Source organism: Drosophila mauritiana, chromosome X, assembly GCF_004382145.1.
Source record: "Drosophila mauritiana strain mau12 chromosome X, ASM438214v1, whole genome shotgun sequence".
Lineage (NCBI taxonomy): Eukaryota > Metazoa > Arthropoda > Insecta > Diptera > Drosophilidae > Drosophila > Drosophila mauritiana.
Genome location: NC_046672.1, coordinates 9286608 through 9304289, shown reverse-complemented (window position 1 = coordinate 9304289; position 17682 = coordinate 9286608). Strand labels below are relative to the sequence as shown.

At 39.5% G+C, this 17682-nt stretch overlaps 2 protein-coding genes across 3 annotated transcripts in view; one reads left to right on the top strand and one right to left on the bottom strand.

Annotated features, from left to right (window-relative positions):
* LOC117146868 overlaps nucleotides 1-16605 on the top strand; it is a 42732-nt gene extending 26127 nt beyond the window's left edge. The window contains exons 2-3 of one of the 2 annotated variants that reach the window (XM_033313457.1): nucleotides 14163-14665; nucleotides 16064-16605. In XM_033313457.1, the coding sequence (XP_033169348.1) occupies nucleotides 14193-14665; nucleotides 16064-16247 (657 nt within the window). In that variant the 5' untranslated portion in view covers nucleotides 14163-14192 and the 3' untranslated portion in view covers nucleotides 16248-16605. Of the gene's footprint in view, nucleotides 1-14132; nucleotides 14666-16063 lie in introns of those variants that run through there. The other variant, XM_033313458.1, reaches the window with a different exon arrangement.
* On the bottom strand, nucleotides 12370-13332 carry LOC117146870. Its single transcript, XM_033313460.1, has 2 exons — nucleotides 13249-13332; nucleotides 12370-13181 (listed from the first exon to the last, which is right to left on the bottom strand). Exons 1-2 carry the CDS (start codon nucleotides 13330-13332, stop codon nucleotides 12696-12698), a joined length of 570 nt encoding a protein of 189 aa, XP_033169351.1. The 3' UTR covers nucleotides 12370-12695.
* Nucleotides 16606-17682: the final 1077 nt, after the last annotated feature.

The following is a 17682-nucleotide window of genomic DNA, read 5'->3' as shown; positions in this document are numbered from 1 at the left end:
ATAGGAATGGAAAGTTACGACATAGAACATATATTTATAATATATTTACTTTTAAGCTACTCATTTATTATTACAGCTTAATTGTTACTTTAAGGTTTATGAAACTTTTAAATATTTATTAAAGATACAATATTTTTTTTGAACAAAGTATGTTGCACATGTATTTATTTTCCGGTGTCTGCTGTTGATATCGTTGTGGTTTCCGGACGAACTCAATGGCCGGGAAGCAACTTAATTAACGCGTGTCAAATTCATTTCGTTGGCGCAAGTTATTTCATTGCCAGAAAACGTCTCAAAGTCAAAAGGATACGTGATGGAATGTACGGGGGTCCTGGGAACAACATTTTCATCCCAGAAGATAAACAATTGAAACGGGGAAAAACAAGATGCGGCACAGACAGATAAAGTTCTTGAGTAAATATAACAACAATAGATATACTAACAATGATAAAAGGAGAAAATATAATGTAGCTATAAAAGAGGTTTAAGGTTTTTTATTAATCCGAAATGTCCAACATTTTTAATATATAATTTTGCGATTTAAGCGAAAGGACCCTCAACTTTTTAGGGTATATGAGAGCCATTTGAAAGTTTTTCTGTACGCCAACTGCTTCTCTTTTATGATTTCAAAACGTCTAAACAACAATTGAGATACAACATAAAGAAGAACAATAAGCAGCAGAGTACAGCAGTAGCAACAACTATAATATTAAATGAAATTTATTTTATTGCAGACAACAGACGCCAAGTTTTGTTTTTCCCCGTCGACTCATTCTCTCATTCCGCTAGCCTTCACTTTCACTTTCGCTCCCACTGGCTTTCACTTTCGGCCCCAAAAAGTATGCTTTAGAAATTATCAAAGCAGAAACTGGCGAAATACAAGGCAGGCGGAGATGTGGGGGCAAATCGGACAGGTAAAACCCAAAATGGACACCTGGCCTCAAGTGTTTTCGTGCACACACACACATTTATACTCAAGCGCACAAAGGACTCGGCAAACACATAAAACATAATTGCAAATTAACCTTTTTCTGATTTTCTCCACTCTCCTTCACACGCACACACATACAAATAAACAGGAGCGAGCCAAGAGAGCTCAAATAACTGTAATTTCATTTGGAGGGTGCCCGAAAAGCTACATTGCAATACACTGAACGGAAATCTCTTACTAGAGAACATTGATCCGAATTACAGGTGCAAATGGTGTTGTTCTACATCATCATTTATCGCTTATTTAAGGGCTTATCTCGAAATTTCGTTGTGATATTATCGTTAAATAATTATTAAAGTATATATTTTTTTTAAGTGCGTCGAGCGTGGCGGCAATGACAACTCCTACCTGTTGATGGGCATACAAAGGAGAACTGTACATTAAGTAGGCGAAATTATTGAGTTTACTGTAATGCCGAAATAAACACAAGGAAAAGCGCCGGAAAAGTGGGCGGGGTGGCAAAGTGGGCGGACCATTAACACAATTGCCTGGCTGGCTGCTCTCGCTCGTTGTCAGGCGTCTTTGGGTTAATGATTTTTATGTGCATTTTAATGTGCCAACAGTTTTTGCCCCGCTTTGCTGCGTGTAAAATGAGCTAAATATAATGAAAAAAGCGCCTTGAAGCTGTGAAATGTCGCGAATGACACACTCACACACGCACACATGGGTATTACTTAACTACAATAACATAAACTTAAGCGGGGGGGGGGGGGGGGGGGTGGTGGGCGGTGCGAAAGGGACAGCGACACATGTGCGCTGCGGGGTAGTAAAGTTGATTGCCTTGACAACTTGTGTCGCCAAGTTTTCCGCCCTGCGAAAACTCCTCACAGCAATTACAAACTTCAATTATAATGAAAAAACATTATCTTGTAATTTTAAGGCTGGTGCGTTGGAGCTGTGGAGATTGATTTTCCATGGGACCTCCTGTTGTTTAAGGATTTAATTAATTGCCGCATGCGATTTCCGAGAAGTGGCTGAAATGAACGCTTTGACTATATATATCTTTCACCACAGTCCTTTTTAAGCTGCTGGGTATCAAGTTCATAAATATATAAAGATATAGTTTTTTCTAAACTAAAAAATAAGACAGAGTCTTGAAGTTTGTTGCCCTTTTTGTTTGGTCAGCTTTTCTTTCGATTTGATTGAAGGAGTTTGAGATTCCTGCTTGCCACAAATGTGGACATTTGAAAGGTGGCTGTTCCCAATTTCTATTTGGACTTTCCATATACATAGTTCCTTCGCATTATTTGTGTAAAGTTTTGCGTATATTTTTTTTGGTTGTTGGAAAATTGAACTGTCAACAGCATAAACCGATTGCCCAGCAGGCAGAAAAGTACAAATTGTGGAAAAAGCAGCACAGGTACGCCATATAACAAGCCGAGTGGAATGCGAAAAGAAAGAAAGTTCTCGGCTTTTCTTTAGCTTTCTCCTTTTCTTATTCGCCGCCCGGGGACAGAAAAAATGTGAGCTGAAAAAAAAATAAGATAAGCAGTGAAAAGTTGTAAATGTTGAAATTAGCGAAGTCAGTATACCACTGAAAACTACTACAATTTATTATGGATTAAAGGAACGCAGTGAGAGTTCAGAAAGAATAGAGAACTATAACTTTAAACTGTAAAACGTTATTTTGAAATTAATTACTGTTATACTTGCATTCATGCTGTTAGCATCAGCTGTGCACAATCATTTTAGTGCCATTTTATTGGCGGGTTATATTCGCTTGGCCATGACTGTATGTTTGCTTATGCGGCGAGTCCATGGAGAACGGCAGTCAACTGTTGATTGAACATCTGCGTTGCCTTTTCATTTGCATATTTATATTCTTGTTGATTTTTCCTCGCCCGCTTTTCCTTTCGCTACGCTTTCCTTTCGCCCCCCCCCCCCCCCCCCGGATTTTCCAAACGCCCGCGCCATTTTGATAATTTTTCTTCTTTTTTTATTTTATTGCTGTCTTAGACAAAGTTTTCCAATTGTTTTGCCGCTCGATTTGCATATAAAAATCGACACAAAGAAATATTGTCACCGCAAAAGTTTCAGCTGTTATTTATTGCGATTTGAATTCGATTCGAATCTTTGATTCGCCACGCCAAGTGAGGAAATTAATTAGCGGACATTATACAATTTTCGTGAATAAATTTCCCTTTTGGCATATTTCCATTTTCCAAGCAATTAGCAGGTTGCTCCTCGCCTTTGAAGCGCCATGAAAACTTACTCCTGACTTTATGCCCATGGCCATGGGAGAATTCTCCAGTATTTTGTGGGTATGTGTGCGGGTATCGTTTTCCGCACACACACACACACACCCCATTTGCCCATAATGTGCTTATCTAATTTATGGCTTCATAAAGCGGCAATTATCGAATTTCTGTATAAAGGTGCTTCTCTGGTTTTCATGGAGAAAATTCATTGTGCAGCCAAAGAATAACTAAGAGTACATACAAAATATACTTAAATCTTTGTGAACATATGAATTTAGTACATTTTATGAACATTTAATATCCGCATTTCTCTGAAAAAGCGAATTTTTTTCTATAAAAATAGAACTTTTTAATTTTCTAGTAGACATTCTCTTGAGCTGTTTAAGAAAAACACCAAACTTTATAAATTGTTTAGATTTCCTTAAAAATTTCGCGTCAACTCTGAGCTTTTGGAAAACGGGAAGAAAAGCTTTAAAAGTCAACAACTGCCATCCTTTTCCTTCACCGTTATTCACCCTGCCTTCTCCCAATTTTTTTTAGTACGCACCGAAAAACCGTAGTCAAAGTCTAAGGATATCTCTTTCTCGCTTTTTGTGGCTTTAAGACAAATGACAAAAATACATACACATTCTAACACACTTACACTCGCATGACAACCTGGTAGGCAACGTGAATTCTCGATACCCTTCTTAGAGGTATCTCTATTTCATGAGAGGACGATAAAAATTAATTAACATACTATTCAAATTCATTTACAGATTCGTTCGTATGTAAATCATTTCCTTTGGGAATTCACTTAAATATACATTTAAATATAAATTTAAAGTAGAGTAGTTAAGCTTTGGTTTCCGTATTCATTTTTCTGGGTTATCGGCGGACGAGGACAACAAAAACAGCCAGGAGCAAGCGATGTCCTCGTCACGGACTGTCCTCCAAGAAAGTTGGGCGCTGGCAATATTTATTAAGCTTTTATTCCAGCCATCAGGCATTAGGGATAACGATGTGTCGTTGCAGCAGCGCCAGCAACAGATTCCGGGGAAAATCTATGCCCACGATGCCCCGCCCCCCCACACACCGCCCCCGGATATTTCAAAGGCTTAAGCAGAGGCGTAGGCAAAGGGAAAGGAAGCTTATGGAAAAGGGCCGCACTTCCTGCGCCAAGTGAAAATGAAAATATAGTCGACTTATTTGGGTCCCGAGACCAATTGGACATTAAGTATACGCCGCGTTCGCCGTGGAGGTTCTCCCATAAAATGGTCTCCAAATGGGCAGCACATCTGTTCAGGGCTTCGTAGGATAACACTCTATATTTAAATGTAATGTGGGATTTTGAATCGAAATCTTGTTTCTTGAATTGCCAGAGCTGGGATTACCCTGGGTTTTCTTTTGCTGATTTTATCCTTCTTAGTTTAGTTCCTGTTCTTAGAACGTACAATCGTATTAGAAAATGAATGAAACAAGCAAAACGTGTTTATAAACTTTTCATTACAAAACAGAGACTAGGCGAGATGAAAGCTAAAGACAATCTTGACAGAGAAGCATTTAGTTTCAAGAGCTTGCATTTTTCCACCCATTTGCATGCACACATTTTCATTTATATATATTCATTATATATGCACGAATTTCACGACCGAAAACTAAAAATCCATTAAAATGCACTTGAGAGTGCCACAGGATGCAGGCGGAAAATCTCCGAAAAGGACGATGGGAAGTGGGGTGGGAAATCAGAGAATTCAATTTGAGCAATTTCCTGTTTTTCAAAAGGTGCTCGTCGGGTGTCGGCCAAAATTAAAATGTGCTAAGCAGGACACAGCAAAAAAAAAAAGAAAAGAACGAAAAAATTTTGATGAGAAAACGATGGAAATGGAATTGGAAGGCTCTTGAAAGTCACTCAGAATAAAAGGAGACCCCGAGTAAACACTTTTCCACCTCCGATGCCGCCGTTTCTTTTCACTTTCCCACCGCGAACTTTCAATTGAATTTTTCAATTCAAATTGAAATTAATATTCACTTTGAGCATATCAATATACACGGCTATATATACACATATACATTCTGGATTGGGATTAGTCTCCTGCGGGCAACAGAAGGCAAAAAAAAAAATAAAAAAAATCGATAACGTTGCGGGAAAACCCCGGGCAGAAATTGTTTTGATGAGCTGGAATTAATGGAAAATTCAAATAAAGCACAACTTTATCGATTTGCGAGCGATGAGCAAACGAACTCGTATTTCGGGTGAATTAAGATAAACAAAATAGGATTTATATGGAGCCCCAATAAAAAAGATGCCAGACATTTACGACAACCATTTGATTTACTCAAATGAGGACAATGTCAAAGCCAAATTGTAAATTGACAATGGGCCATAAAAAAGGGAAAACTCGAAGCCCAGTGAAATGAAATGGAAAGCGAAATGGAAATGGAAATGAAAACGAGAAGCATAACGCATGAGTTAAAAGGAACCTGCTCATCCAATACGTGTAATATTCGTCGAAAATAATTTATATTATAATGAACCAGATGAAAGGGGATATTCTTTTAATACCCCAAAGGATAAATTCAAACAGACTGTTTTAAATTATACAATAGAATGTTTTTTACACTACTTTACATGAAACTTCGCTCAGCAATTTCGTTCATGAAAGTAAATCATCAACAGAAAATCCCAATTAGATTTCCATTTGCCAACAGGGTAATTGAAATTGATGGGAAATAGTTGGGGGGTTGCAAATCAAATAAAGAAATTCTGAATGCTGACACTCTCTGCAGTTTTCCAATTTTCGGCGCAATAATTGAAGGCGGCAAACCAACTGCAGGCATTGGCATTGGGCAAACGAGCTCGAGATAAACGAAAAACTTTCGGCTCTCAAAAACTTGTTTTGTTGTCCTCGCCTCCTGTCAAGTTCGTTGTAAAGCCTCGAGAGTCCTGGGCTCAGAACTCATTACAAGAGTTCTGCGGAGGCACAAAAACTTTCCGACTAATCCGTGATTAAATACTCAGTCCCGACCCGTCGACTTTGTCATTCGGTTGGGTGCGGTTCAATCATGGCCGCCCGAAAGCCACTGAGCTTCACTTCTCTTGCCCTCCGCTGCCACCGGAAGTGCCCGGGAACCCATTTTGACCCTTTTAAAGTCCTGCACTTCCGGTTGGGAGCCGGGGTCCGTGCCCCTAATGCTGCGAAATTCTCCCGTGCTGATGGGTATCAAATTGATGTCGGCAGCTCGGAGTGATTCAATTTCTGGGTATTATACACAAAATGAGTAAATGTGTAAACATTTACATACCTCGCATCTGAAATGGTTACTACCAGAGAACTGCAGCCCGCCACTGGCACTCTACGTCCACCCGATAAACACTCGGTACTCTAGGCACCCCGTGTTTTTGGACACCCTACTTGCGGCAACACAAAATACTCGAGTGTTTTACCAACGTGGTGTTATTGTTACGAGTAAAAAAACCACCCGAGGCCTGCTGCGCAATCACCGTTTGGGTGAGTGGACGCACAGTCAACGATCGGCCGCACGTCATTTTTTGTATGCGGGCTGCAGTTCTCTGGTCATTTTTTGTACGCCTAAAATTTGTATGGGAGGAAGCGTGACGGGTATAAGAAATGAAGGGTAAAAGGGAATACCCAAGAAAATTTTTGTGCTCATGTCTTTGCTCAATGGGTGCCACCCGTTTCGAATCATTGCCTTATTAATTTTTCACACGTCGCTAGCTGAATACTCTACTGACAAATAATCTTACATAAAGTCATTTTTGAAATGAATTTTGTGACATTATGTACATAGATTCGGCTATTAGCATTATTACTATTACTATTATTTTTACTATAATCTATATTTAAATAATAATAACGTTAATAATATATAATAATATTTAATAAAATATATATAATATATAATAATATTTAATAAAATATATATAATATATAATAATATATATATATAATAATTAAATTACATATATATATATATATTAATAATATATAATATAATAAAATATAATATAATATATATAATTATAATAATATATAATAATAAGATGAAGGGCATATTTTACAAAGTATTCGACAAAGTCTAGAGCCACGCCGAAAGAATAGTGTGTAAACGTATGGAGTGTAAAACGTATGGAGTTACGCATCTTGTCTGTGACTCGCCTATCTACGAGACACACAAGTATTTTTGGAAACACCCGAGTATTTTTGGAAACACCCATGTGTTTAACGGTAAACCCACAAGTGTTTTTGTCACTCATCCCTTTTTAGGCAGTGTGTGATCGGCACCCGCGACGCAGAGCACCGTATTGATTCGGGTGCGCGCACAACGGGGTGTCTTGTCTGCATGTTCAGATTTATACTGTGTGTTTGTAAGTACCCGCGATGTGCGTGGCGGGTAGCACCCGCACACAAAATTGTAGGGTGTGAGTCGAGTGGTAAAAAAGTGCCACCCTTGCAGTTCTCTGGTTACTACACGAATTATGAAATTAGTTAGATAAAATAAGTCTTGATATTTTAATGTGAACTTGCATTACGCTTAAGTAAGCAAGTATATAATTATAATTGCTAGGGAATGTGTATACATTATTTACGGGGTATCAACATGTCTGTGTCAGTTTTCTCTTATCATATACGTTTAGTGGAGTTCATATTTGGAAAACATTGGACATTTTGTTGCCTGTTGCTGCCGCCTGAATTTGAAATCAATAAAAGCCGACACGAGCACATTTGCTCCTCATTCACAGCCGAGGAAAATCTTTGGGCCCGAAATAAAAATATGACGGAAAAGCTTTCGAGGTTGACTGGAAATTTTCATTCCGCATTTATGATTTCCACACACTTTGGGAGTCATTTGCACCGCCATCACGTGCCGACAATCACGTAAAATCATTGCGCCGTCATTTATTAGCAGGACAAAGGGCGGAAAATGGGAAAAACGCCTTATGGAGTTGCCACTTCCGCTTTGCCCTGACGCAGGTCCAATGTCACTGCCATGGAATTTCCCGACTCCCAACCAACGCCATCCATATCCCCTTGGTTAGGTCAGCAAATTGTTTTGGGTCTGCGTTAGATGAAGATATGAAATTTGAAGAGCTCAATTTATCATTTCCCAAGAAGAGTAGCACTTGGAAAAATATCAGCTTACCCGAAAATAATATTGATTGAATAGTGCATGTAAAAACATAGTATTCATTAAAATATTAATGCATCATTGTTTATAATTCTTTGAAATGCTAAATATAACTTTTATTTTTTTTAGTGTTTACTTGAAGTTTTTACATTTTTGTTTGAATTCTGTAAAGAAGATCGTATCTGCATCTTCCAAGAATATTCTAGCGCAACAAGTCCATCATCATAAATTGAAAATAAATTAATGGCACCTGTGATTCGGGCTTGGTGACCTCTGGACCCTTGACCGTTCAACTCAAGCCTTGTCATTCAATTTAGATTTACTGTTGTAATATGGCCAGTAGCTAAACATTTTTCTCGTTGACACACTTGGTCATTTATTTATTTCGGGAGCAAAAGACTTTCGCCCATTTATCTTAATCAATGTAAAAATGGCCATTTATCGTTGTGGTTTGCTAAAATTAAATACAAATGTATCTATGCATGTTTTTGTTTATTTTTTATCTAGATTTCTGTTTACATTGGCTAACAGCTACAATTATCTCATGCCATTGATCAAAGCAACTAACCCGGAATAATTAGCCAATGTAATATTTATTATGTATTTAGAAGGCAAACAAGTGCCTGCATTACACATTTTGAATGCAAACCTAAATGACAATATCTGCACGCCTCAACAAATGCAATCTAATATTTAGACAACCTGTTGGCCGGTTTTTGTTAGTGAATTAATTTTGCATAATAATTGCTGCCAGCATTTGAACATTTTTTTGAAAGAGAATAAATGAATAGCAGGCATTTGTTGCCTCATTTTGGGCATAATTAATACAAAACAATTACTAAATGTTAAAAGTATTCTCTCATGCGTGGATACTAAGTTGTTAAAGTTGTCATATCCTAACGTTCATTGTAATTTTAACATCATATTTAAAAAGAACATTTAAGTCCGTCAATTTAAGTGGACTTCTAGTCCTGCAATTTGTCACAGAAAGGACAATTTTTAGAGAAGTTATGACGAAAATTCAGTTTGCAAATATCAAGTTTTTGGCAAAACCCGTTGTTACGAATTTCTGTCATCATTATCAGTTTTTTGGCCATAACTTTAAAAATAATTGCCTGAATATAGAATATCATACCTCGTTGAGCTCGTAAATAAATTGCCAATCAAACTGTGTTCAAAAATGGATATTCAAATTTTTTGCCATTTTTTTCAAATTTTGATGATGTTACCCCTTACAAAAAATGCAAAAATTGACCGAAAAATTAATTTTCCTAAATTCTTAAAAAAGTGATAGGGATCGTTAGAACTGGTAATTAGCTGCTCGAGACAGTTGTTTTCTTATCTATACGACAATTTTTAACCAAGTTATGATGAAAATCCCAATTGTATATTTCGAATTTTTGGCAAACGACGTTATGACGAATTTCCGTCATAATATAATCAGTTTTTTTGCCACAACTTTAAAAATAATTGTCTGAATATGTAATGCCATACCTCGTTGTGTTCGTATTTAAATTCCCAATCAACCTGTATCCACAAATGAAAATTCAATTTTTTTGCTATTTTTTGCTAATTTTGATGATGTTACCCCTTACAAAAAATGCGAAAATTTACCAAAAAATAAAAAATAAATAAATTGCGTTTTAAGTGCTCGGCTGTTAGCTGCCGCTTTTCGTCTATAAATCAAATTTAAATGTTTGAGTGCTACTCAAACTGACTACTGCTCCCCATAGTACTTCCCCCCACTTCGGCACCCAAAAAATAAAGCCGAAAACCCGAATCGAACACACGCCACGCAAAAATGTCGGGTGCCTCGCGGGGAATTCGCATTGGAATTGGTCTTTGTATTCAGCTTTTTTTTGTTTTTTTGTTTTTATCGAATCCTCAGCTTGTTGTGCTTTGTGCGTATTTTTAATGTTATTTAAATACATAATAAATACGTTATTTAAAATCTTTTTTGTGTGGCCCTGAGGGAGGGCGATGCTCGGAGTAAACCAATCAAATCAGTTTACTTCACTCCCTTGTTGTTTTTTTTTTGCCTCAAAGTGTAAATACTGCAGTTTATTATTAATTATACTACAAAATATATGATTTAACAAAACTAGATGGCAGCATTTATTTATATTGAAATCACTATTTTAATCCATATATAATAGTTGGTTAACAACATTTTTCAATAACAAATGCCCTTGCGTAACTAACCATCAGCATAATCACAATGCATGGGATAATATTTAATTATGCATAAGCCGGTTGGCTTTTCTCATTCCCTTAATTAGTGCTTTTTCAGAGCAGTAATGGAATGCCAGCCCCTAACTTTCCTAATCGCATTAAAGTTCCCGAACAAGCCGCCCCTCCAAAAACCGATGCTGTGACCTTGCTGCCTCAAATCAATTCGAAAAGGGACTACAAATCGGGGTGGTATATATCATAATTGAGCCACTCGATTGCCTCGCCTTGCGCGCCATTGTAGTTGCCGTAGTCAGCAGAACTTTTCACCCATTTCCACCGACTTTTCCCCACTCGCATTTTCTTTACCCCCTTCCGATTTTAATCAGTCGCTCGTGGGTCTATCTGTCAGCTCACACGATGAGTACTTAGCAGGGGCGAAATAAAAAGCGATTTGAATTTTTTGGCAGCCTCTGACTTAACCCCTAACAACCTATATCCGTCGCTCTGCTCGAAAGAGAGAGACGCCTGTATTGCGCTAGAGAGAGACGCACTGAGCGATGGCTGTCAATTTTCATTTTCATTGCGAGCGCGCCAAAAAGAGAAATTTAAATGAGGCTATCTTTCGGTTTTCTTTTTTTTTGTATTTATTGTCCGTGTGTGTGTGTTCGTTTATTTGCGTTGTTTATCAGGCTTAAAGGCGTACGTGTGTGTGTGTGTGTGTGTGAGTTGGCTCTTTTGCTAATTACTTGCTGTTTAGCAGGGAAGCTGGGTCAAAGGTTATGCCAGAACTCAATTCGCAATCGAAATCGAATCACATCGCTGCAAATCGTCGTCGCTCTTCGCTATTAATAGACGCTCATTATTGGCATTGGCCAAAGTGAGACTCACACGTGCGGGGTGTTTTCCTATTTTCCTTGTTTTTCCGGCAATTGGCAGCTCTTTGGCGCCAGTGAAGTCAGCCGAATCACAGGGACGAAGATGCTAAAAGTCTTTCTCGAAAGCAGCTTAAAATATATATAGAAAGTTTTAGTTGTGAAAATTAAATTCAATTATGTTTTGAAGTAATGTTTAAATTTTACATATTTTTCTTAATTCTTTGTATATGTACATTCGATTCCCAAGTCATTACTTTTTGCCCTGTTTAGCTTGATAAATAAGCACAGCTTTAAAGAAATGTCACCATCATAAATCCTGCGATAAGGAAATCAGGCAATTTTTTAACTTCCAAACAAGTCGACTTGTCAGGATCGCTCAAGGACTCATCCCTGGTCCTTGAGTCCTCGAATTAAGCCGGCGTCTTGTTGCCTACACACGAATCGGATTCCTTTCCCTTTTGTGATGCTGATGGTCCTAATGCTTAATAACAATTTCATTTACATTTTCGGCACATTGCGCATCGGCTTTTGGGCCACGTGGCGTATGCGCAATGTCCCGAAGCAGAAAGGTATTTATTCCTTTTAATTTTTTTTTTGTTTCGTTTCGTTTTTGGTTGGCATCCATTGTTTTGCGACCTAGAAAGGGTTTTGCTTATATATACATTTTGTATGATTGTTTCTGCGCTCCCTCACAGCCTCCATTATGAATTCAATTCAATTAATTGAGACATTTTCGTTTTGGCAACTGTTTTTTTTTTTTTTTTTTAATTTCGTTTCGCTGTGGGATTTGCTCCGCCCACTGGCCACGCCCCCCCCGGGGGGATATATATTCGCTTTGTCCTGACGCCCCCGCAATTTCCGGTACGCTTGGCGGCACTGCAACGCAATTATAATGCACAAAGGCTAATTAAAGCGCAAACGGGGGAATAAAGTTGAACAATGTACGAGTATTGGTTTTTGGATTTGCGGTAAAAATGCAAGGTAACAATGTCGCATTTTTTTTATTGTAATTTGTTTGCTTGATACAGTGTACTTTAATTACCAATAGGGACTGTACTGTCAAGTGCCTATTGTGCCACAAAATTGCAGATTCTTAATGGGGTCGGGGTATTTGCGGCAATGTCACGGTGTCCATTAATGTTAAAGCACTTGTATGGGCTTATTTTAATAGGCTTTTACCAATACCATTTATGCGGCAGAGTAAATAGTTTATCTTAATTGTTTTACAGTTTATAAAATAACAGAAAATAAGTAAGTGATAATGCGGATTATGATGCATTAACCAAGACTGAAATCGATGCTGTCGATTTTAGCTAATTGCATTGCAGCTCAGAAGGTTTTCTGCGTCACTTCGACGAGTGCCTCAAAAAAGAGCTCAATCAATCCGAAGGATTTTAATTCGAATTTGTAAATGCCATCGGGCAGATAAGTGGGAAATCCATCGGTGCTCAAAAGACACTTGTTGTACGTAAATTTCTGAGCTGCAACCAGTTCGAGTTTGTCCTCGAATTGCGGAAAATTGGAACAATTGGCCGCGGATGGCATGATCATATCCTTGTAGAAGGTGTTCATCGTTTGGTAGACTCCTGAACGCGGTACCGAATAGGGTTCGAGCTTATAGGTGGCGCCACCGTCGTTGCTGCGATAGATATTAACCTCGGCCTCAACATCCTTGGGAACGTCCACGTTGAAGTACAAGTAACCACTCATCGTGTAATCGCCGCGACCTTCGCGTTCCAGATGCGTTTCACCACCGGCCACCGATTCATTGTTGGTCGCCATTCTGGTCGATCTGATGCGATATGTCCACGTTTGCTATTTTTAATATATTTATTTGCGATAAATGTGCTATTTTCAAACTGAACTAGCTAAGCATGCTCACTTTACTGCGACTGAGGCCACCCATTATCGAATCGCAGCACATCACAAGTATGAGTATTGGCAGCATTCCCGATTTTCTGCCCATTGTTGGTTGTGTTCACTGCTCCAAATCTATTCAAACTCTATTTATATTTATATGAATGTTTTGTGACTAATACGCTACAGGTTTCCGGTTGAAAAAAAAAATAGAGCGTTAACACATTTCAATTGAGTAGATAGCAATTATTTAAACATTACACCCCATGTCGCGCACAGATTAATCAATTTGAAAACGTTTGTTAGTGCTTGTATTTATTTAATTAAAAGCGAAACACCAAAAGAGATTATATTCAGGGAAAGGCGAACAAAAGCTGATGCTGATATAAACCGATCATCCTGCATGTCTCGCTTAATATTTAATACAAATATTCATATGCAAAGCCACAATTCATAACTACTGGCCGACCCATGAATATTTCAATAATCCAGTTCAGCTTTATGGAGTGACAAATTGATTTGGTCTTCATCTGACACTTTCAATGTTTTCATTATTTGCCATTCTTTATGTCTTTAGGCCCCATTTCCATACCACATTTACCACCAACAGCATAGAATCGAATTTACCCAACGCCTTCGTGGACAATTCAACAATCAAAGTAAACAAAAGTTGGCGCCGCAAAAATCAAGCTCAGCTGTGGCAAACTTTTGCAGTTGATTTAAATTTTTGCTAACCGAATTTGATTGTTGGAAAGTTGCCGCCTGTGCACAGTGACCGCAAAATGTCAACAGCACTTCTCTGCTTTTTAAGCTGCTCTCACAAAAACAATCGAGTAGGCCATGCAAAAGGGAACTTCATTGAAAACTGTGAAAACCATGTCAATGTCAATTTCAGTGACAATAGTCAAATAATATTTATTCCATTCTCTTCAATTGCAGAGTAAAAAGCAAGTAATTCAAGCAGCCAAAATGCGTCGCTCCTCGTTCACGCCCGTCTTCAACTTGAGCACCCAGGAGCCGCTGATCGTGGTGGAGGAATCGCACACCGCCGAGGATGGCGATGACTTGGAGGGTGCCGCCGGTGGCTGTGATCCCACTGCGGCCGGCACACGCCGCTCCAACAGCGATGACTCCGAACCGGACTCGCCGGTGAATCCCTACCTGCTCTGCCCCTTTCCCGATATGCAGCAGCGGCGCAAGCATTCGCTGCCCTCGCTTCAAATTACCGAGGGCATCACCGCCAGCCAGGTGCGTCGATTGTCGGAGGTGGGCGGCGAGACTGGCGGGCTCAGTCCCAAGGAGGTCGAGTTCCTGGCCACGCTCTCGCAGAAGGCCAATCCCACGGCCGGCGGACGCAGGCACTCGGTGGTCACCATATCGGCGGTGCCGCCAACGCTCTTCGGACGCAATCGCCGCGAGTCCATTTCCGGCGTATCCTTCAGGTAAGAACGATTCGCCATTAGCTATTAACCATTGGCCGGCGGAAGTGCGGGGGTTTCGCGCAGCAGGACACGCAACCGCAGGACCTTTGTTAATCAGTACACTGAAGAAAAGTATAACCAAGTGGGAGTGTCAGAAGGAAAATTGATTCAAGTAGAAATAGATAACTAGAAACCATATAAATACAATTTATCTTAGCTTGAAAATAATGATTTAAAGTTTCAGTCTCTGTCTTATTTTAAACATATGATAAATTAATGATTTTTCTCTCTGTGCACTTCTGGATAGCTCTTGCCCTTTTGCTATCTGCGACTCTATGTACCGGGCCTAATTGAATTGCGCCGCCGGCTGTTTCCAAGCTTTTCTGCTGTGACAGCAACATTTTGATACCCTAATGGGCGACGGGGGCGCGTTGCAGGAAGTGGGCGTGGCCAGGGCGTGGAATAGCCAAAGGGCATAATGAGATTGTCATAAACGGCAACTGGTCATTGCCGTACGATGAGGCAAAATAATGAGTATAGCTATCAATGCGGTAGATGCAATAAAATCCTAGGCATTTCGAAAAGTTTGTAGCATACTTTGTGGGGCATCATCCTCAAGCGAATTATGGTAGATAAGATATACAGTAAAAGTTTATTAATTATTATTATAACTATTAATTATTGCTTTAAGCTAACACATAATACATTGATTAATTGGGTTTTTTTTATTTAAACAATTCATTAACGATTTTAAGGTTTAATTTCCCTTCTTTTTCTTAAAACATAGAGCAACTTGTATCCGACTTGGCTGGCACCAAATCTAGTGACCACACTCACATTGCTTTTGCCCCTGACTTTGTCCAATTGGTCCAATTGGTCCATTGGTCATTTAAATTGCATTCCACCCATCTCGGCTAGCCAAACTCCCAACCCCTCCTCCTGCCACGATTTTCGCCCGTGTCGCGTGTCCATTAAACGACCAACGCACTTTACGATCCCAAGTTGGCGGCTGTAGATGAGCGGCCTCGGGGCGGGGAATTTCTAAGGGGAGTGGTGCGTGTGGAGGCCATGAGGCTGGGAGGAGCGCCAACGGGGCGTATAATTTATGCTAAAGTGATAACCGCAGACCCATCAACCACTTACTATCGGTTCACATGAATGTGAATGTGGAAATAGCCACGGCAGTAAAATAAAAACTGTAACAGCCTCAGCTAAAATGCGAAATTGTTACGCTTTCTACCATATCTAGACACATCAACAAAACGGTAAATTAGGATTAGACCAGAAAAGATATAAATAAAAAATACACAGGGAAAAGAACAGGTGAAATCATATATAAAAGATTTTAATAAATACTAAAATAATTATTTAAAATAATTTTTTCGAATTCATTTAATAGCCACTTCTTTTTTTTTGCAGTGGCAGTCGCCGTGGCAGCGTCATCGCCGGACCGCCGTTGACCGATCACCGCGGCAGCGTGCACAACTTGCAGTTGGACATCATGGACGGTATCGTCCAGCAGCGGAAGACGCGAAGCGGAAGCGGCGTCTGGACAGCGCCCGTCCTGCAGGAGGCCGATAGCAATGTGCCCGTGCAGACATAAGCGGCTGAAGGACACGCAGGGTAGCTGGGGGCGGAAAGGACGAAAAATGGATGCATGGACGAATGTGGAGAAGGATGGATGGATGAATGGATGGCTGGATGGGATTTCTTCGACAGATGAACGGATGAATTGGGTTGGACACTGGGCAATACAAACAACCAAATGCCTGGAAACTCCGCCAACTCGAACTGCAACCGGACCTTTATTAACATTTCGTGCTTTCCCCCCGACACAGAAAAAAAACCCTCACACTCTGCCCCCCTCCGATTTTCCACCGGGAAATTGCTTTTCGCGGCTGCCGCATAAAGCAAACAAACAAACCACAAAAACCGCACGAAACAAAAAAAAAAAAAAAAAATCGCATGGAAAATGGCAAAGAATGGTAGGTGGAAACTGAAAATAAAAAAAAGAAACACACACAGAAAAATACAGGAAAATATAAAACTTCGAAAATGAAAAACTGCAGTTAAACAAAGAACGAGATGGCAAGACCAATTTAAGATGAAAAGAATGGGTGGAAAACGAGACAAGGCGGACAAACAAAGCAAAACGAACGTGAAAGAGAACCAAACAGGCGGTGAAAAGCAACTGAAAAAAAACACCGTGACCATTTTGATTGCCAGCAATTTTGGTTAACACCTGTGCCATGTGCCATGTGCCACGCCCACAACTGTCGCCCGCTCCCCGAACACACATCGCCCACAATTACGACTTAAAAATGGACACATCCCCCATGCAAGGATAATTGCAAATAATATTTAATTGGAGTGTTAAGGACGAAGGACAAGGCAAGCAAGAATAGCGCAACACTCGAAACCCTTCCTCGAAATTATTATAATTCCCAAGTGGTCAAAAAACAGAACACTTACCCAAAAAGTAAGTGGTATTTGCCAGAATTTTATCTCGATTCACTTTAATTTCACATTATTTTTAGCACTATTGCTTGATTTTGTGTACCTTTTTTCAGTTGCATAAGTTTTTACCGAAATTTGCCATAATTTGCGGGACAAATTATTCAAAACCCTTGTGAAAACGGGGTCCTTTAAAACCTAAGTTGTGCTAAAATTATAGTTTCGCTCAGTTTTTATGTTTACATGTTTCGTTTTTGTCGTATTTGTAACGTTTTATTTTTGACATTTGTCAATGGGCTGTGTGCATTTTTAATAATCCCACTGCCGGGCAGCTAAACATAAAAACACACACACACATGCACATAATGAAATGCAGCTTTGGCTCAAGGACACTAAAGTGAAAAGGGGTGGGTGGAGTGAAATGGGGGCCAAGGACGCGTCAAGGCTATTGCCGCATAACCCTGAACCCAGCATCTTTCTGATGCGGCCAACGTGGCGTATGAGTAATATTCCGCACGCAGCAACAACTGCACCAATGCCAATGCACCAATGACAATGGCAATGCCAATGCCATGGAGCAAGGA